The sequence below is a fragment of the Myxine glutinosa genome, chromosome 12 (assembly GCF_964187855.1).
Source record: "Myxine glutinosa chromosome 12, kmMyxGlut1.1, whole genome shotgun sequence".
In the NCBI taxonomy this organism is placed as follows: domain Eukaryota; kingdom Metazoa; phylum Chordata; class Myxini; order Myxiniformes; family Myxinidae; genus Myxine; species Myxine glutinosa.
This window is the reverse complement of record NC_136272.1, coordinates 42,720,586-42,742,508: the sequence shown is the minus strand read 5'-3', so window position 1 is coordinate 42,742,508 and position 21,923 is coordinate 42,720,586. Positions and strand designations below refer to the sequence as shown.

The window sequence follows — 21,923 nt, the reverse complement described above, 5'->3', positions numbered from 1 at the left end:
CCTCGATACGAGGCATACAGGTTGTACCAAGATGGATGGGTGCGACAAATCCTACTCGAAGAACTGAATGACGTCCACTTGATTCGATCCAAGGTATTAATAAAATTCACTATCACTCCAATATCACTGATATCATAAAAACCAAATATTGTGTTCAATATCATTAATGATTATAGTAATTGTATGGTTATACAATGAAACATGTTCTTACTTACTGTTAACAAAATGCTCGGCGCAGACAGGTGTGCGATCCCACTGTGATTCTGTTTGGATGTCACTGCGATTGATGGCAGCCTTCCACAAACGCCGCCTCTCTTCACTTAAATTTCTTGTTTCCTCACCCTGATTCAGTAGAAGTTTGGGCGTTTTGTAAAACTTGACTCCTGGCCTAACGCCTGGCCTGTTTGAACAACGAAATACGCCGCAAATTGGCATGACTGGTCGTGAACAAAAACTATTTAATGTGAATCCGCTGACGACGTTGTTCGAGAGGGTATCAAAATGGCCGAGGTGTCCCAGGGTGCCCTGCGCGCGTGCTCTGATGACGTCACAAGAAAACAAAGAATACAGTGAATAATAGTGAATCATGTATTTCAGTAACTGGCCTTGTGCTAGTCAAGACGATATTAAAAAGTCCAAGGCATTTATTAGAATAACTACAGTAATTTGAATTGTACAGACAAAACTCAATTTTCAAGCAAATAACATCACTATGCTTTATTCGTAAGTCTCCAAGTAGTTCTCAAATTTGGAACCATGCTTGATCATAGCAGGAGTGGCAGACTTATCATAGAACAGAAGAAGGAGTGCACATTGTGCTGGAGGATCTTCTACCGGAGGTTGCATAGAGGCATGACAGGCAGCCCATGCAATGGCAGCTCCACTGGTGAGTTTTTCTGTATCTAGAAGTGGCAGTGCATGCTCTACCCAGCTGTGTTCCTGTGCTCTGGCCTCATCTAAGCAGCTCTCGACTGGAACTGCGTCACACTCTGGCACCTCGACAGCAGCGGTCTTCAAAGCTATGGCTGGGACAGAGGCGTAGCTGTCAAGAAGAGAGTGCTTTTCATTTCCAGAAAGTGGTATTGTAATAGGTGGTCTGCTCACACCAGGTTCGATCTTTGTAGGGAACTGGAAAAGGTTGATTCCAGTTTCGTGGAATGAGGTTAGGGAAGTGGTTGAGCTGGGGTTCTGGTCTAGGTTGTCCAGGGCGCCAACAGTGGACAACTCTTTCCGGAGACAAGCAGGAGAAACGACTCCATCTTCTGCAAAGCGTTCACAGGTAGAAGTGGCGATCCAGTCCTCAATCTCCATAATCCTGTCATAAGAAATGCTGATGCCTATCTGGTATAACTGCTGGATGAGTTTCTTGCTTCTGCTCAGTGCATGCGCATTGATGCCAATGTAGATGGGGAGGGGTGACACGCTCCAGAGTGTGTCTGGTATTCACAGCAGTACGAGATGTTTTTTTTCTTTGTGTTGTGAACGATGCACTGGCCGATAGTTAGGCAAGCCTGTGAGTCACGCTTGTCTTGACCTTTCAAGTTGGAACCATTCAAGATCAGGGAGACAAGAGACTTGAGGCTTGAGGGCGGTGAGTCTTCTTGGAATTCTGCAGGGAAGCATCCAGTGAATTTGAAGCCTTGATGGCTGAAGATGTCTTTTCTGACTATCGTAGCAGCTTTGGCCAGCATAACACCATCTTCTGAGAAGTCTCGATTCTTCAGAGCTTCCTTCAACATATTTCTCATGCCTTCCTTGAAAATGAGAACCGTGTTTCTCCCATCATACTGTTCTAGTGCCTCTGGGAAGCGTTCTAGAAAATGACCCTTCAGTCTGGTCTTGTTGACTAGGTTCTTGATGCCTAGTTCCTCAAGACGATTCACATACAGAGTGGATCTCGGACAGCTTGAAGAGGAGAGTTCCAGAGTCCACAGATTTCTCAATGTAGCTGGTCAGTTCTACAAATGCCCGAGACTCGTTCATTTTCTCATCTGTGTTTTCAGGTGTTTGGCTTGCCTTGCGAGTGAGACTACGATAGCAATTTCTCAGCTTGACCAGACATGCCAGATGGTATTTTGCCTCCATTGCAATTAGATCTCCTCCAACTATTTTAGTCATAAGTTGGGTGTCGTTTAGCTCTATGATCATGTCCCGGATATTTTTGTCGGCATCAAATGTTGAAACTTCATGGAGAACATTTTCCTCTTCGCCTTTCTCGCAGAACAAACACTTTTGAACGTTCAGTGCTTTGCACTTACTGTGTCTTTTCCGTTCCTCATTAGGGTTGTGCTCTCTCTTTGTCTTTGCCTTTGCCAACTTAGAATTGTTGAATTTTAAATGGAAAGATTTGTGCCGGGAAGCAGAATGAGAAGCAAAATTGTCAACAGTTTCATCACTCCCAAAATAGAGTTCAGCTGGAAGAGCACCAATGTCCCGGAACTGTTCTACGTTGGTCAGGAATGATGTGTAGGCATCTGTTTTGTCACCACTTGTCCCAGGGCTCTGCAAGGGACACTTCAAGGGTTCAGCAGTATCCCGCTGGAAAATCACGCAGTGATCCCAGTTTAGCTCCATGTTGAGTCACACACTGAAAAGATACAAGCATATTGGAACATTAAGAACCCAGTTTCTGTGTATAGTTCCATAAATACTTTGCTGGAGCTCGTTGTAGGTCTACTGGTAGTATTGCAATATTCAAAATCCTATTCAGTGTGTTCAGTGGCCTAAAAAAACCAACATTTTGCAACCAATCTGGTCTTCTTATGACTACCAGGACTCGAGAAAAGCTATATTTTGTCATCGATGTCGGCCATCTTGAATTTTGGTGTTTTACATGAAAATTGTTTAAAACTCCAGAGGGCTCCTAGGCTAACATTAATTAATAGGCCCGAAGGGAGCCTCATGCCAAATATTGTGCTTTTATCCGCCCGGTAACTGTAATCTTTAAATATAGCACTCAGCCACCTGACGATAAAGAGGTGCTACATTAATAATGCCCACACAGAGTATAAAAGACGTACAAACAATCATGTGCCCACACAGAGTAATGTATGGGGTGTAAAATGAGTGGTAATAGAGAGGTGTAAAATATGAGTTGAGTGGAGAAAGGAAAGTTTTGGAGGAAAGGCGTGCAGGGGAGTATGAGGTTCTCATAGAGCTGTTTATGGACGTTAATACAGAAATGGGTCGAGTGCGCGACAAGACGTGATTGATTGCAGAGCGAGTTAGTGCAGGGATTGGTAGATTGGGGGACTGGGGGAGGGAGTGGTACATTGGAGAGGGAATGGTAGAGGGAGTGGTAGTTGCGAGAGGGGTGGTAGGTTGTAGAGGGAATGGTAGGTTGTAGAGGGAGTGTGATATTGTAGTGGGAGTGATCGATTGTAGCGTGAGTGGTAGGGGGAGCAGAAGATTGTAGGGTGAGTGGTAGATGGAGCAGAAGATTGTAGAGTGAGTGGTAGATTGTAAGGGGAGTGTTAGAAAGAGTGGTAGGTTGTATAGGGAGTGTTAGAGGGAGTTGTAGTGGGAATGGTACATTGTAGAGGGAGTTGTAGATGGAGTGGTAGATTGGGGAGGGAGTGGTAGATTGTAGTGGGGGTGGTAGATTGGGGAGGAAGTTGTAGAGGGGGTGGTAGATTCTGGAGGGAGTGGTAGATTATAGATGGAGTTGTAAATTGTAGAGGGAGTGCTATAGATTGTAGAGTGAGTGGTAGATTGCAGAGGGAGTGGTAGAATGGGGAGGAAGTGGTAGCTGTAGGGGGCATGGTAGATTGGGGAGGGAGTAGTAAATTGGGGAGGGAGTAGTAGATTGGGGAGGGAGTTGTAGATTCTGGAGGGAGTGGTAGATTGTAGAGGGAGTGGTAGATTGTAGAGGGAGTGGTAGATTGTAGAGAGAGTGGTAGATTGGGGAGAGAGTGGTAGATTGGGGAGGGTGTGGTAGATTGTAGAGGGAGTGGTAGATTGTAGAGGGAGTGGTAGATGGTAGAGGGAGTGGTAGATTGTAGAGGGAGTGGTAGATTGGGGAGGGGGTTGTAGAGGGAGTGGTAGATTGTAGCTGAAGTTGTAAATTGTAGAGGGAGTGGTATATATTGTAGAGGGAGTGGTAGGTTGTAGCGAAAGTGGTAGGTTGTAGAGGGAGTGGTAGGTTGTAGAGGGAGTGGTGGATTGTAGAGGGAGTGGTAGGTTGTAGCGAAAGTGGTAGGTTGTAGAGGGAGTGGTAGGTTGTAGAGGGAGTGGTGGATTATAGAGGGAGTGGTAGGTTGTAGAGAAAGTGGTAGGTTGTAGAGGGAGTGGTAGGTTGTAGAAGGAGTGGTGGATTGTAGAGGGAGTGGTAGGTTGTAGCGAAGGTGGTAGGTTGTAGAGGGAGTGGTAGGTTGTAGAGGGAGTGGTAGGTTGTAGGGCGAGTGGTAGATTGCAGAGGGAGTGGTAGGCTGTAGAGGAAGTGGTAGGTTGTAAAGAGAGTGGTAGGTTGCAGAGGGAGTGGTAGATTGTAACGGCAGTGGTAGATTGTAGAGGGAGTGGTAGGTTGTAGAGGGAGGGGTAGGTTGTAGAGGGAGTGGTAGGTTGTAGAGGGAGTGGTAGGTTGTAGAGGGAGTGGTTGGTTGTAGCGAAAGTGGTAGGTTGTAGAGGGAGTGGTAGGTTGTAGAGGGAGTGGAAGGTTGTAGAGGGAGTGGTAGGTTGTAGATGGAGTGGTAGGCTGTAGAGGAAGTGGTAGGTTGTAAAGAGAGTGGTAGGTTGCAGAGGGAGTGGTAGATCGTAACGGCAGTGGTAGATTGTAGAGGGAGTGGTAGGTTGTAGAGGGAGTGGTAGATTGTTGTGGGAGTGGTAGATTGTAGCGGGAGTGGTGGATTGTAGAGGGAGTGGTAGGTTGTAGCGAAAGTGGTAGGTTGTAGAGGGAGTGGTGGATTGTAGAGGGAGTGGTAGGTTGTAGCGAAAGTGGTAGGTTGTAGAGGGAGTGGTAGGTTGTAGAGGGAGTGGTAGGTTGTCGAGTGAGTGGTAGGTTGTAGAGGGAGTGGTAGGTTGTAGAGGGAGTGGTAGGTTGTAGAGGGAGTGGTAGGTTGTAGAGGGAGTGGTAGGTTGTAGAGGGAGTGGTAGGTTGTAGAGGGAGTGGTAGTTTGTAGAGGGAGTGGTAGGTTGTAGAGGGAGTGGTAGGTTGTAGAGGGAGTGGTAGGTTGTTGAGGGAGTGGTAGGTTGTAGAGGGAGTGGTGGGTTGTAGAGGGAGTGGTAGGTTGTAGAGGGAGTGGTAGGTTGTAGAGGGAGTGGTAGGTTGTAGAGGGAGTGGTAGGTTGTAGAGGGAGTGGTAGGTTGTTGAAGAAGTTGTGGAGGGAGTGGGTGACAGGAGACGGATAAAGCTGGTATCGGGTTTGGCAGAGGGAGGGGTACACGTCGCCTGCCTGTGCAGGGAGGAGACACACAGCTTGGCAGGCAAAGGGCGATGGTATTCATTGTTCCCCAAAGTTCCGGCAGAGATTTTCTTGATGATTCGGGAGAAACTGGTCGTCGCTGGTTGCGCGGCATCAGCAAGGGATCTCAATGAGCCCCTAAACCTGAATAATTCTTGGAAAGTTTGTATTTGTGGAAGTTTGTTGCTGAAGAGTTCGTGACGGAGAACGACATTTCGAGAGTTGAAGGCGTTGTAGAGTGTGAGTGAGTTAGTGAAGATCGAGAGTGTGAGAAATTGAGAATGAGAGTGTGAAAACGACAGAATTGAATGAGTCGAGGAAGACAGGTGCGCAACAGGTACGTCCTTCCGTATGTCCACGTGATCCATTTTCTTTCTTTCTTTCTTGAGTTCTTTGCATTTCCGAGATTGTTTGTTAATTCCCTTCGCTATTGAAAACTTCCGTCGTAATACTAATAGTAATAGTAATACGATCGTTAGATGAGGTTTCCATTATTGAACACAATCACGAACAATCTCCTCTTGTCCACCGACTCTTCATGTAATGTGGTCCTTCACTTCCTCGTGTAACACTAACAGCGTTCCTCATTCCCTCGTGTAACAGGGTTCCTCACTACCTCGTGTAACAGGGTCCCTCACTTCCCTCGTGTCACAGGGTTCCTCATTCCCTCGTGTAACAGGGTCCCTCACTTCCTCGTGTAACACTAACAGCGTGCCTCACTCCCTCCTGTAACAGGTTCCCTCATTCCCTCGTGTAACAGGGTCCCTCATTCCCTCGTGTAACAGGGTTCCTCACTTCCTCATGTAACAGGGTCCCTCACCGCCTCGTGTAACAGGGTTCCTCATTCCCTCGTGCAATGTGCTCCCTCGCTTCCTCATGTAACAGGGCCACTCACTCCCTCGTGTAATGTGGTACCTCACTCCCTCTTGTAACCGGGTGCCTCACTCCCTCATGTAACAGGGTTCCTCGCTCCCTGGTGTGCCAGGGTTCCTCACTTCCTCATGTAGCATGGTTCCACTCCGTCGTGTAATGTGCTCCATCACCCCCTCTTGTAACAGGGTCTCTCACTTCCTCATGTAACAGGGTCTCTCACTCCCTCGTGTAACAGGGTTCCTCACTCCCTCGTGCAACAGGGTCCCTCATTCCTTCGTGTAACACTAGCAGCATCCCTCACTCCCTGGTGTACCAGGGTTCCTCACTGCCTCGTGTAGCATGGTTCCATTCCGTCGTGTAATCTGCTCCCTCACTCCCTCTTGTAACAGGGTCTCTCACTCACTCTTGTAACAGGGTCTCTCACTCCCTCGTGCAACAGGGTCCCTCACTCCCTCGTGTAACAGTGTTCCTCATTCCTTCGTGTAACACTAGCAGCATCCCTCACTCCCTCATGTAACAGGGTCCCTCACTTCCTCGTGTAATGTGGTGCCTCACTCCTCGTGTAACAGGAACTCGTCCACGAACATTGTATGCCACGGAACAAAAAGCTCGACAATTCAGGAATGTTAAAGTGATTTCAACTTGAATACTTTTTTAATCTAATGGAAGAAATCGCACCATTTGTAATGATTCTTCAGGGTTTATATGTCGATGATTTATGAATACGCACAATGATAATGATGTTCATCATGATAATGACATTTACATTGGCGTTGTGTACTCATTGTAGTTTCCCATCTGCTGTTTTTGTGCCACCATTATCATTTCTCGATTGTTTCTCTCCATTACCTGCTCCCTCCGAAACATGGTTTAAAAATATGGTGCGAAATATGGTGTTGGTGTTGGTACCCACTCCCTCAGATAGGGATCGGTGGTTAAACAACATGTACAGGTGTAAATTGCAAGTCGTCTCCTCACCCTCACAGAGGGTGAGGATAGGGGACGGGAGGAAGGGAGGGGTGGTATTTTGTGCCCATGACCTGACTCTGGGTACTCCAAGCACTTACAAAACAAAACTTGGTACAAAAGACTTGGACAAACTACATGCCTTGGACTTGGACTTGGTACTTGGTACAAACTTGACTTGGTACAAAATTTGATGGAGATTGGCCAAGCCGTTTTCCATTCTATAAGGTTCATACATACATACATACGAACATACGTACATACATAATGCGTACATACGTACATACATATGTATATAGTGTTACGGATTCGTCACTTCCGTCGTTGTGGTTTTCATCCACTGTAAGCATTTTTGGTTCCATGTACTATTATTTTTATCATTTAAGTGAAATGGAGATAACTGTTTTCAAAGGTAAAAAAATGAGTGTTTTAAAAGAAACCGGATCGGGCGGAACCGGAAGAAAAAGAAGAGCAACAAAAAAGCGGAGCAAGTGAGGTCGGGAAGAAAAGCCGAGCTGCTTTGAGGTCTCGAGGAGACGCTGGCGAACGGGGGTCACGAGCAAACTTTGTGTTTCCTGGGAAAGGGATTCCTGCGACAGAGTTGTGATCGCTGTGACAGATAAACCTGCGTGAAAGGTTTTGCGGTTGATTCCGAAGAGAATCGTTGTTGGAGTGCAGGTACGCCTCCAGTACGGGCCCGTCGGCCATTTTGCCTCGCTTCCGCCATTTCGCATCGCTCCAGCCTTTTCACTGTGCTCCAGCCATTTCACCGCACCCGGCCATTAGCCTGGTTTGCGTGTGTAACGTGGATTTCGATTGGGAATTTGTGGTTCTCCGTTTGGGAGCCGTTGAATGTTCATACCCGAAGGTGTGATTTCCCAGTCGCCTTTTGAGGGCGCCTTTGCGCCTCTTTGGCAGCGTTGACTGTTAGCCGAACTGGATTCTGGTCTCGATACGACATTTTTCTTGCGATCACCGGAGCGTGGATCGACTTTGGCTTGGTGCCGGGACAGAGACTTTGGGAATGTTCTTTTCGCTCACTTGGAGCACAGTGAGTTATATTGTAAGAAACTGATGGTACCATCATAGGAATGATATAATATTTGTTGTACAATTGATTAATATTGTTCTTGTGCTGTTATTCTTGTGTGACCTTAATACAATACTTGTTTTTTGACAACAATTGGTGTGGTTTCACCATTGGTCATTGACACATAGAATAACACATCTTTCTACCGTGGCTCCTTTCATGGCTCGGAGGTACACCGTGACCGGGGTTTGGGGAGGAGCACGTAACAGAAATTGGGGGCTCGTCTGGGATAGAATTCCCTAACATTCCCAAAATTCCCAAATTTGGAATTTTCTAAAATTCCCAAATTTTTGACAAAATTGGATTTTTTTGTGTGAAGGTTAACAGGTGCGAACTGATAGTCACCATGGTGTTTGATGCAGAAAAGTTTGCGACGTCCCCTAATGAGGCACAGTTCCAGGCGTTAAAAAGATCGGAACTCATGATATTGGCCAAACATTGTAACTTGCAGGTCCGAGCTCATATGAAGAAAGCAGAGATGCAGACATTGGTGGTAGAATCTCTGGTGGGACAGGGAACATGGACAGAGGTAGCCTTGGATTGGTTACCCGAGGAAAAAGAAACGTGGAGCTCCGGAAGATGGAGATGCAACTGCAGAGCCAGGAAAGGTTAAAAGAGTTGGAATGGAAAGCCGAGGAAAGAAGAGCAGAGGAAAGGAGAGCTGAAGAGGAAAGAAGAGCAGAGGAAAGAGCAGAGGAAAGGAGAGCCGAAAGGGAGTTAAAGGAACGGGACATGGATTATCAGAGGGAACTAAAACTCAAGGAGCTGGAATTACTGGGGGAATGGAGAGAAGTAGTATCCATGCCGGCTAGTTCGACAACCAGTCAGAACTCTTGGGATGTTGGTAGACATGTGAGGCTGGTTCCACCCTTCAATGAAAAGGAGGTAGCCAAGTTTTTTTTACACATTGAGAAGGTGGCTCAAATGTTAAAATGGCCTGTGGGGTCCTGGACTATGTTAGTGCAAAGTGTTCTGGTGGGTAAAGCTCAAGATATATTTTCGGCTTTACCGATTGACCAATGTGCAGATTATGAGATAGTGAAGAAAGCCATTCTCAAAGCCTATGAATTGGTCCCTGAAGCTTACCGACAAAAATTCCGGAATGCCAGGAAGAGGGAGAGTGAGACCCATGTGGAGTTTGCCAGAATGAAGGAAACTATGTTTGATAGGTGGTGTGACTCGAAGGAGATTGGGAAAGACTTCAACCTTTTGCGACATTTGATCTTGGTGGAGGAATTCAAACAGTGTGTCCACGTGGACATTAAAGTATATCTGGATTTTTAAAAAGTACCGGAGTTGTATGAGGCAGCAACAGTGGCAGATGACTATGCCTTGACACACAGGATGGGGTTCCACAAACCTAACTTCCCGCCTAGAGTTAGCCAGGGGAGTTATGGTAAATCAGGTTCGGAGAACAAATTTTCATGGAGGCGGCCTAGAGAGGACTATGGGGACAAATCTGATACCACGACTTTTAGGGATCAGAAGACTGCAGTTCCAAGACATACCTATCTTCCGGGGGGCCCGAGGCAGACCACGAGTTTTTCCTCCAGGCCAACTTGCGCTTTTTGCAAGAAACCTGGGCATTTGATGTCCCAATGTTACACCCTGAAAAGGAAAAATCAGGAGCGGAGTCAGACTAGTGCAACTCCGAATGCGTTGGCCAATGCGAGAAATCGTCCTTGGAGGACAGTGCGTTGTGAAGGTTCCCGTGCCAAAGTTACGGCATCACAGAACGATCTTGTCCAAGAGGGTCACAAACCTTTTATTTCAGAGGGATTTGTGTCACTGGATGGGGACTTAACGAACCAGAGACCTGTTAGGGTATTGAGGGACACAGGAGCACATCAATCTTTGATGCTTGAGGGCATTTTGCCATTGTCGGAGAAGACGCAACGGGGGTTAGTGTTCTTTTACAGGGGGTTGGTGGCTATGTTAAAGCTCCTCTTCATGTCATCCATTTAAAGTCTGATTTGGTGTCAGGACCGGTCACTGTGGGGTTACAAGCCACTCTTTCTGTAGAGGGAATCTCTTTTATTATCGGGAATGATTTGGCCAGTGGTCGAGTTTCTGGTAATCCGATGTTGGTTGAAAAGCCCAGTAGGGAAAATAACACAGCACAGTTAGAGCAGGAGATTCCGGGTATCTTTCCATCCTGTGTCGTGACTCGTGCTATGGGTAGGAAGTGCTCTGAAGAGAAGGAGAAGGAAGGCGATGTGGATTTGGGTTCCATAGAGATATTGGAGGAAAAGTCTGGAAGAGGTAATAGGAAAGGAAGTGACATCAAGGAACTGAAGGAAAAGGTGGCATCTGGACCAAAAGAGGAAATGGAGTGTCTGTCGGAGACATCTGGGAATGAGGCTGAACAAACGGTGCTGGTCCGAACGAGACTTGTTGAAGAACAACACAGAGATTCGGAGCTCCGGAGTTTCATTGATAAAGCCGTTACAGAGGAAGGGGCTATGAAGATACCTGTTGGTTACTTCATGAAAGGGGAAATACTCATGAGAAAATGGAGACCACCGGAGGTGCCAGCAAACGATGAGTGGAAAGTTCATTACCAAATTGTGGTGCCACCGCCGTACCGGAAGGAGATATTGAGTTTGGCACATGAGACACCTTTGGCCGGGCACCTTGGAGTGATCAAGACATGTGATAGAATATTGGTACATTTTTTCTGGCCAGGATTGCGACGTGATGTGGCGGAGTTCTGTAAATCTTGCCATTCTTGCCAGCTGGTGGGAAAACCTCATCAGAAAGTCCCATCCGCACCTTTAAAACCAATTTCAGCTTTTGAAGAGCCATTCAGCCGAGTCATTATTGACTGTGTAGGCCCTTTACCTAAAACTAAGGCTGGACATCAGTATTTGTTGACCATCATGTGCGCTTCGACGAGGTTCCCAGAAGCAGTGCCCCTTAGAAAAATTACTGCGGCAGTTATTGCGAAGGCCTTGATTAAATTTTTCACTTTGGTTGGCCTACCTAAGGTCATCCAGTCTGATCAGGGTTCCAATTTCATGTCAACGCTTTTTCAGCAAGTGGTACACCTGTTGGGAGTGGAGCAAGTAAGATCAAGTACTTACCATCCCAAGAGCCAAGGGGCCTTGGAAAGGTTTCACCAGACATTGAAGAATATGATTAGAATGTATTGTTTTGAATGTGACAAGGATTGGGATGAAGGAATACCCTTATTGTTGTTTGCTACGAGGGAATCCGTTCAGGAGTCATTGGGGTTCAGTCCTTTTGAACTTGTGTTTGGACACGCAGTTCGAGGGCCATTGAAATTGGTGAACGAACTGTGGCTACAGGAGGAGTCGCAGTCAACAGTGGTAGAGTATGTGTCAACGGTGAGGCACAGATTGGCAAAGGCTTGTGAAGTTACAAGGAGAAACTTGAAAGTGACACAGGATAAAATGAAAGTGAGACATGACAAGAAATCTCAGATAAGAAATTTCAGTCCTGAGGACCGAGTGTTAGTGTTGCTTCCTGTTCCAGGTCAGCCACTATAGGCTAGGTATTTTGGTCTCTATGCAATCGAAAGGAGGGTTAATGAAACAGATTACGTGGTGACAACTCCCGACCGACGGAAAAAGCGGCAGCTGTGTCATGTCAACCGACTCAACCGATTATGAGAGGAAGCCTGTGAAAAAAATGGTTCCTGTCTCACCTGTAGTCGGGGTGCAAGAGAATCCAGAGTTAAAAGTCTTCACTGATCACAACCCCTTAACCTTCATTCAAAAAATGAAAAATAAAAATCAGAGGTTGATGAGATGGAGTTTGGCTTTGCAGGAGTTCAACTTGGAAATTGAGCATGTAAAGGGCAGGGACAATGTCATTGCTGATACTTTATCCAGAGTGAACTAAGTTTGGAAATTCCTGCAGGTTGTTTGGAAGTTTCGTTGCTTTCTTCTGGGGAATATTAATTATTGTTGCTCACGCGAATTGATCATTTGGGGGTGAGTTTTACTTGTTTGTTAAAAAGGGTTTTTGCATGCAAAGAAAGTTTTCACTCTGTTCAAACTTTCTTTCTTGCGGGTGGTGAGTGTTACGGATTCGTCACTTCCGTCATTGTGGTTTTCATCCACTGTAAGCATTTTTGGTTCCATGTACTATTATTGTTATCGTTTAAGTGAAATGGAGTTGACTGTTTTCAAAAGGTAAAAAAATTAGTGTTTTAAAAGAAACCGGAAACCGGATCAGGAGGAACCGGAAGAAGAAGAAGAGCAAGAAAAAAGCAGAGCAAGTGAGGTCGGGAAGAAAAGCCGAGCTGCTTTGAGGTCTCGAGGAGACGCTGGTGAACGGGGGTCAAGAGCGAACTTTGGGTTTCCTGGGAAAGGGATTCCTGCAACAGAGTTGTGATGGCTGTGACAGATAAACATGCGTGACAGGTTTTGCGGTTGATTCCGAAGAGAATCGTTGTTGGAGTGCAGGTACGCCTCCAGTACGGGCCCGTCGGCCATTTTGCCTCGCTTCCACCATTTCGCATCGCTCCAGCCTTTTCACTGTGCTCCAGCCATTTCACCGCACCCAGCCATTAGCCTGGTTTGCATGTGTAACATGGATTTCGATTGGGAATTTGTGGTTCTCCATTTGGGAGCTGTTGAACGTTCATACCCGAAGGTGTGATTTCCCAGTCGCCTTTTGAGGGCACCTTTGTGCCTCTTTGGCGGCGTTGACTGTTGGCCGAACTGGATTCTGGTCTCGATACGACATTTTTCTTGCGATCACCGGAGCGTGGATCGACTTTGGCTTGGTGCCGGGACAGAGACTTTGGGAATGTTCTTTTCGCTCACTTGGAGCACAGTGAGTTATATTGTAAGAAACTGATGGTACCATCATAGGAATGATATAATATTTGTTGTACAATTGATTAATATTGTTCTTGTGCTGTTATTATTGTGTGACCTCAATACAATACTATTTTTTTGATAACAATTGGTGTGGTTTCACCATTGGTCATTGACACACAGAATAACACATCTTTCTACCATGGCTCCTTTCGGGGCTCGGAGGTACACCGTGAACGGGGTTTGGGGAGGAGCACGTAACAATAGGTACATACATACTTAAATAGTGAAACATGTGAAACTAGAACGGCACTCATTAGGGAGCATACCTCGGCCAGGTGAACAGTTTACATTTTGTATCCCAGAGTAGACCAGAAAATCACAATACCGAATCACATTTAATCAAAATCATCCATCCACAACTTTTTGAGATATCCTGCTTTGTATCGTTTTTGGCCCGATATAGCAATGGTGAAAAATCACTTTTAAAATTATACGAGCTGGATCCGGATCCGGATCTTCACCAAAATTGAATCTATTCTTCCTTGTCACAAACACAACATGTCCACCAAGTTTCGTCCAAATCCGTCAATAATTTTTTGAGATATCCTGCTATGTATCGTTTTTGGCTCTATCTCCCAATGGTGAAGAATCACTTAAAACATTCTAGTAGCCGGATCGGAATCTGGACCTTCACCAAAATCTAATCATTTCGTCCTCATCAGTCCACAACGTTTTGAGATATCTTGTTCACAGACAAACGGACAAATGGACAGACAGGGGTGAAAACATAACCTCCATAAACATAACCTGAAAACATAACCTCCATAAACATAACCTGAAAACACAACCTCCGTCCACCTTTGGTGGCGGAGGTAAAAAGGATCTTTTGCAACATATAATTATTATTTTTGCTGTCGTCATAGCTGTAGTTGCTGTTTGTATGCTCCTTCCGTGTATATATATATATATATAATTTCCTTTATATATATATAAAGCTGCAAGAGACTAAAAACAAGGCTACACGAACATCAATTAGCCGCACATAGGATGGATCCTTTCTCGCAGGTCGCAACACACAGTATAGAACAAGACCATCAATTTATGTTCAGTATGGCGGCGGTGATAGGACAAGCAAACAATCGAACGTCCAGACAATATTGCAAGAGGCCTGGTATTCAAACGAGAATTCAATTAACGTACATGCCGATCTACATCCGGCTTACAAAGCATTACGTCATCAGCTCAAACACAGTGGCAAACACACTGAACACTGTTAATTACCAACACCTGTGCATCAAAGGCAATCAGTTGGTAAAGTGACGCTAACTCAGGTGTTAATAATTAGGATGACGAAGCTCTCCCGTTGTTTATAAATGGCATCCGTATGTGTTTTTTTAAACTCTGTCTCTGATGATGGGCTCGAGTAAGATCTTGAAACGTCAGACATAAAAACCTTCGGCCCAGTGGTAGATTCTATTTTATCCTCACGTATGGTTCCTGGGGTACAAGCCTTTTCATATATATATATATATATATTGCTTATTGTATCACCTTACCTTAATTAATGGTACAATGCTTATTGTATTACCATAACATGTGCTCTTTTGCGCAAAGGTGGGCGGTCCGCTTCGAAAGTCCGCTTATCCGCTTATCCGCTGCAGCGGACTAACGTTTTCGAAGCAGATAAGCGAATCGGAACAACCCCCGGAAACCGAAGCGGATAAGCGTAAGCGGACTACCGAAATATTAAAGCGCATCGCGATTCGCCAAATCAGCTGTTAGCCTGAGCCGTTACTCTAGAATTGTGAATATTTATTTAAGTGAATAATAAGTGAAAACTGAATATTTTATTGGACGCTAGAGCGGCAATAACGTCAAGATGGAGAGATTTCTGACTCTCCAGCCCAGCGGCAGTGCCAGGGACAGGCACACGAGCGACGCAAACCAGCAGTCCCAGCACAGCGACATCCACAACCCGGCGGTCAACATGATGGGGGACGTGGAGGACAGTCAGGAGATCTGCGCCCTGACCCCTCAGCTCGCGCGCAGCGAGAGCAGGATGTCGCTGGACTCAATCGAGTCGGCTGAGATCAACGTGACAATGGACACAGACAATTCCTCAAGAAGGCCCACGAGGTGGAGGAGGAAGACGAGGACTAGTCAACAGACTGCTAGTCTGTTGACTAGTAGACTCTCTTGTCAAAGAAAGGACGGGCAAATTGATTTTTCTGTAATGTAACTTGCATATATTAAAATTATATTTAAATTAACTGTAGAGTAGAGTAGAGTCGAGTGGAAAACTTTATTTCAATAAATTTTGAATAAATTTTATTTAAATAAAAATGTATATTTTTGATCTTAAAAGCTTTGTTTGTCTTTGTAGTAGTTAGAAATGGCTATTTAGGCTTAAAAAGCATTAAATTCCCTTTAGAAACGTCCAAAAGCGCTTTAAAAACGTCGAAGCGCTTTTAAAAAATCGAATCGAAGCGGATAAGCGGTAAGCGGACTAAGATTTTCGGCCGCTGAAGCGGATAAGCGAATCGGACTACACGGGCTGGCGGAGCGGATAAGCGGTAAGCGGACTTAAAATTTTCCGAATCGCGCCCACCTTTACTCTTTTCATGTCCTTCTAAGGGTTAGGCTTCTTCTTCTTCAAACCTGGAAGATGTGCATTTAAAACAGACAGCCTTATGATTAAACGCACACTAAATTTTGTACCACGTATATCAAATACCGGTATTTACTTTCCAACTAAGGAAATTGGTTATTGTCTTTCCTTTGATATACAGCTATAGGAAGGAAGGATATATATGCAAGGAAGAGGAACGACAGACGCACTCTTTATTGTGAGGCAGTTGCAGGAGAAGTACATGGAGAAGAGGAAGAAGTTTCTTGGGTTTGTTGATCTGGAGAAAGCATTCAGAAAGGAGTTAGGAGTGGAGGAATGGTTGATCAGAGTCGTGATGGCAATGTACAAAAGAGCGCGCACAGCTGTAAGGACGAAGGACGGGAACAGTGGTGAGTTTGAGGTGAAGGTGGGAGTGCATCAGGGGTCGGTACAAGGTCCACTACTATTTGTAGCTGTGATGGAGGTGCTGCCTCAGAACGTAAAGGAGGGTTTACCGTGGGAGTTGTTGTATGCAGATGATCTGGTGTTGATTGCAGAAAGTATGGATGGACTGAAGGAGAAGATGAACAAGTGGAAGGAATGTATGGAGACAAAAGGTCTGAAGGTGAATATAAGAAAGACGAAGGTGATGGCAAGTGGTAAAGCATGTGGTGAGGTGGAAAGAACTGGGAAGTGGCCCTGAGCTGTGTGCAGGAAGTGTGTCGGAGTGAACTCCATTCAATGTACAATGTGCGCTGAGTGGGTTCATCAAAAATGTAGTGGTCTGAGAGGGTCATTAACCAGTGTGGCAGCTACATTCAAATGTAAGGTGTGCACAGAGGGAGCTGAAGATGGAGGAAATGTTGAGTTGGATCTTGGAGACGGCGTGAAGCTGGAAGGTGTGAAAACATTTTGCTACCTCGGAGACATGCTGAATGGAGAAGGTCGATCAGACACGGCAACGGTTGCTAGAGTGAGATGTGCATGGAAGAAGTTTCGGGAACTGAGTGGCGTGCTGATGATGAGGGGAGTGTCATTGAAGCTGAAGGGAAAGGTGTATGCTGCATTTTGTGAGAAGTGTTATGATTTATGGGAGCGAGACATGGGTCATGAACGTGGAGCAGCAACGAAGGTTGGAAAGGGTGGAAATGCGAAAGGTTCGATGGATGTGCGGAGTATCGTTGAGAGAGAGGAAGACAAATGATGAATTGTGAAAAATGATGGGAATGGAGCCTGTGATTGATGCTGTGAAGAGGAACAGGTTGAGATGGTTTGGTCATGTGTTGAGGAAGGATGAAAGTAACTGGTTGAGAATGAGAAGAGTGATGGAAATGAATGTAGAAGGAAGTAGAGGATGGGGAAGACCGAGAAAGACTTGGCTAAAGATGGTGGAAGAAGAAATGCGGGCAAGGGGGTTAACAAGGTGAGATGCAGAAAATCGGGCAAAATGGAGAAGATTGTCATGGGGACCGCAAGGCCAACCCCCGCTCTAGCAGGGAAAATGGCCTTAAAATGCATGTTGTTGTTGTTGTTGTTGTTGTTGTTGTTGCTGCTGTTGTTGTTGTTGTTGTTGTTGCTGTTGTTGTTGTTGTTGTCTTTGATATACTATAGGTACCTTTTTATTATTCTATGACAGTAGAATGAATGAATGAATGGAGGTAGAAAATGAAATGAGTACAAACTGCGACATTAAAGCTCGAGGTCCAGCTTCTTCGCGTGACAAACGGACGGATGCGCCTCATTACCCTGTGCTCGCGAAGCGAAAACAGGGTTAAGCATTCAGTTGCGTACGTGTGCTGTGTGCCGTGTCTGCATTTTAAAAATCAATTTTCTCGGCAACCGTTGGTCCGATTGACATGATATTTTACCATAGAAGTACCTCCGCCTGTATAATTTGTTTTTTCCATAATTATGACGTCATAGGTCACGTGGTATGGACGCCATCTTGGAAAAACGTTACACCTCTGTATCTCCCAAACCACTCAATGGAAAAATATTGAAACATGGCTCATTGTCAAGTACTCACCATGGGGAATAAGATATGTTGATGGTGATGTCATCGGAGCCTTAATTATGACATCATAATTTGACAAGTACAACGCTTGATCTGATCCGTATGAATAAAACAAAATTCCTCTGCAACTGTTAGACCGAAGGACACGAAATTTTCAGAATATGTGCAGCTCCGCCTGTATAATTTTTTTTTCATAACTATAACGTCATAGGTCACGTGGTACAGACGCCATTTTGGAAAAAATCAAAAAAAGTTGCACCTCTATATCTCAGAAACCGTTCCATGGAAAAAATGTGAAACATGGCTTCTTGTCAAGTACTCCCCTTGGGGAATAAGATATGTTAATGATGATGTTATCTGTGCTTTCGTTATCTATCTATAATTCCAGTAATCTCTGTGTGTCTGTGTGTCTGTGTGTTTGTGTGTTTGTGTGTTTGTCTGTGACCGCTGTTTCTCGACAACCACAGGTCCGATATACTTTAAACTTGCCAGGTATATTGCTGGGGACCCGAGGATGTGCCTTTTCAAGGTTTCATATTAATCGGACAAGTAGTTACCGAGCTATGGCGATTTCTTTACCAAACTCCGCAAGCCGTTTGCTTTGGACCAAACCATTTCATGTAAATAGAGGGGGGGGGGGGGGGGTTCTGTGGTCGTTGCGAATGGACCAAACCATTCATGTAAATAGAGGGGGGGGGGGGGGTTCTGTGGTCGTTACTGCCACGTGGTTTCAAAGTTTTTTTTTTGTTGTTGTTGTTTGCACGCATGTTTTTTTGCACCCACGTACGGGCACGCCCTAGGATGTTTACACACACACACCCCTACACAAATTGTTTTATTTTTTATTTTTGGCAAGGAACGGGCACCCACGTACGGGCACGTCCTAGTCTATCTATAATTCCAGTAATCTCTGTGTGTATGTGTGTCTGTGTGTCTGTGTGTCTGTGACCACTGTTTCTCGACAACCACGGGTCCGATATACTTGAAACTTGCCAGGTATATTGCTGGGGACCCGAGGATGTGCCTTTTCAAGGTTTCATATTAATCGGACAAGTAGTTACCGAGCTATGGCGATTTAGCCGTTCGCCGTTCGCTTTGGCTTTGCGAATGGACCAAACCATTTCATGTAAATAGAGGGGGGGGGGGGGGGGTTCTGTGGTCGTTGCGAATGGACCAAACCATTTCATGTAAATAGAGTGGGGGGGGGGGGGGGTTCTGTGGTCGTTACTGCCACGTGGTTTCAAAGTTTTTTTATGTTGTTGTTGTTTGCACGCATGTTTTTTTGCACGCACGTACGGGCACCCACGTACGGGCACGTCCTAGTCTATCTATAATTCCAGTAATCTCTGTGTGTATGTGTGTGTGTATGTCTGTGTGTTTGTCTGTGACCGCTGTTTCTCGACAACCACGGGTCCGATATACTTGAAACTTGCCAGGTATATTGCTGGGGACCTGAGGATGTGCCTTTTCAAGGTTTCATATTAATCGGAGAAGTAGTTACCGAGCTATGGCGATTTCTTTACCAAACTCCGCAAGCCGTTCGCTTTGGACCAAACCATTTCATGTAAATAGAGGGGGGGGATTGTCACCGTACTCGCAAGCCGTTCGCTTTGGCTTTGCGAATGGACCAAACCATTTCATGTAAATAGAGGGGGGGGATTGTCACCGTACTCGCAAGCCGTTCGCTTTGGCTTTGCGAATGGACCAAACCATTTCATGTAAATAGAGGGGGGGGGATATAATTTTAGATATATATATAGTACGGGCATGCCCTAGTAGTCATAATAATTCCAGTAATCTCTGTGTGTGTGTGTGTCTGTGTGTGTGTTTGTCTGTGACCGCTGTTTCTCGACAACCACGGGTCCGATATACTTGAAACTTGCCAGATATATTGCTGGGGACCTGAGGATGTGCATTTTCAAGGTTTCATATTAATCGGAGAAGTAGTTACCGAGCTATGTCCAAAAAACGATTCAACCAATCAGAGAGCAGCGAGCTATCACGTGTGCCGAACGTGGCGAACAGACTCTGCCTCGGACGGCACATTTGAGAGCGTATTCATTTATTTCACGTTGGCAAACTATGTTGGCGCTATGTTGGCGTTAAACTATGTTTTAAAACTAATTAAAACTAATTTGCGATTCATCGTAACTGCGATATGCGACCTTCCGGACAGTCAAATGAGGACGTCACTTCCGGACTTACGGATAGTCATAGTGACGACGTACTGATGCTGAACGTGGCGAGCAGACGCTGCCTCGGACGGCACATTTGAGAGCGTATTCATTTATTTGACGTTGCAATCTGTGTTGATTGTTGTAAGGTACGATCGATTGTAGTACACGTTTATAATAACTCTGCCGATACAGGCCCGATTAACTGCAGCGCCATCCGAGCTGCGGCGTCGGGACGATACATTCATTGTACGGTCACATCACGCACTTACGGGCACGCCCATGGGCCCATGGGCACGCCCATGCATGCATGGGCGAAGACATTTTTTTTTTTTTTTTTGGCAAGGAACGGGCACCCACGTACGGGCACGTCCTAGTAGTCATAATTTGACAAGTACAACACGTATCTGATCATTGTGAATTTTTTTTCTCAGCAACTGTTGGTCTGATGGGCACGAAATTTTCAACATAGGAGCGCCTCCTCATGTGGAATATTTTAATGATTATTATGACGTCATAGGGCACGTGGTACAGGCGCCATCTTGGAAAAACTTCACATCTCTATATCTCTGAAACCACTCTATGGAAAAAAATTGAGACCTCTCTCATTGTCAAGTACTCCCCATGGGAATAAGATATGTTAATGATGTCATTGCTGCCTTTGTTATGACATCATAATTCGACAAGTACAACACTTATCCGATCATTATTTTAAAAATTTCAGCAACTGTTGGTCTGATGGACACAAAATTTTCACCATAGGAGCGCCTCCTCCTTTAGAATATTTTAATGATAATCATGATATCATAGGTCATGTGTTTCAGGTGCCATCTGGGAAAAACCGAAAAACGTTGTACCTCTACATCTCCAAAACCGTTCTATGGAAAAAATTGAAATGTGGCTCATTGTAAATAACTCCATATGGGGAATAGGTGTTCTTAACAATGACGTCATTGGTGCCATAATTATGATGCATAATTCGATAGGGACAACACTTAGTCTGATCAGTTTGAAATTTATTGAGCATGACCTATGCAACAATTATTCAGAGAATATAAATTTATGTCATCGCTCACGTGGTCTGGCAGCCATATTGGATCAAAAAAAAGAGAAACATTCAAAAACAGAAGAGTTGGCTCACACCAAGTTGACTGCGCAGGGTAAGTATCCTATGAATACCATCTATTTCACGTTTTTCACGCCATTTCACGTTTCCGACCACCGTGTTCAAGCGCCAGCCATTAGCAGCACATCAAGCGCGGTGACGTACTCCTGCTTGTGTCTTTCTGTCTCATGCTGTCCCGCTTATGGCGTAGACCTTATGAAAGAGTTTTGGTATTCGTCATGCAGGGTACTATGTATGATACATATTTGTCATGTTTATTGAAGGCATAGGATGCATAGTTTACCTACCTAATGCGACCGTGACCATGGAACCAAACCGCCTTTTTCCATAAGTCTTTAGTCTTACCCACCATGGTTTTTCAGGATCCTAACCACCATAGTTGGTGAGGGATTTGTGTATATCGATGGTAGGATATCTCTATTTCTATCTCTCTCACCCCTCCCTCCTTTCCCTCCTCCTGACATCTCTGGTGAGAAGGCTAGTCCCAGATAATCCCTGGAGTCAACAATTGGTGAGATTTACATCCACAGGACTACAAACCAAGGATCTTCCCTGCTGCTTGACAGATATTTTATTGAAATTGATGAGTAATAAACGGAGATTTGAACAAGAAGACAAGTTGCTTTCATTACCATCAACAGAGGAAAGGGTATTGCATTTGGGTCCGTTTGTTTGTCTTTCTTTTGTGCGCACATACGGTGCCAATGTCGGCCACAATGCCACTTAGTGGTAGTTATCTCTTTTCAACGGAGTACCTCTGTAAAGTATTTACAATTAGAATATGAATACCGTACCTCTATAAAGTATTGTCCTGTCACCCGCGATTAACACCGCGGGGTGATGAATAGCCGTAACGGTTTTAACTCCGAGGTGCGTAGCCAAA

At 45.2% G+C, this 21,923-nt stretch overlaps 1 protein-coding gene across 2 annotated transcripts in view; it reads left to right on the top strand.

The window, feature by feature from the left end:
* Positions 1 to 5,291: 5,291 nt before the first annotated feature.
* Positions 5,292 to 21,923, top strand: part of LOC137437884 (plexin-B3) — a 143,974-nt gene continuing 127,342 nt past the window's right edge. The window contains exon 1 of one of the 2 annotated variants that reach the window (XM_068132583.2): positions 5,292 to 5,736. In XM_068132583.2, coding sequence (XP_067988684.2) covers positions 5,708 to 5,736 — 29 coding nt within the window. In that variant the 5' untranslated portion in view covers positions 5,292 to 5,707. The remainder of the gene's footprint in view (positions 5,737 to 21,923) is intronic. The other variant, XR_013620986.1, reaches the window with a different exon arrangement.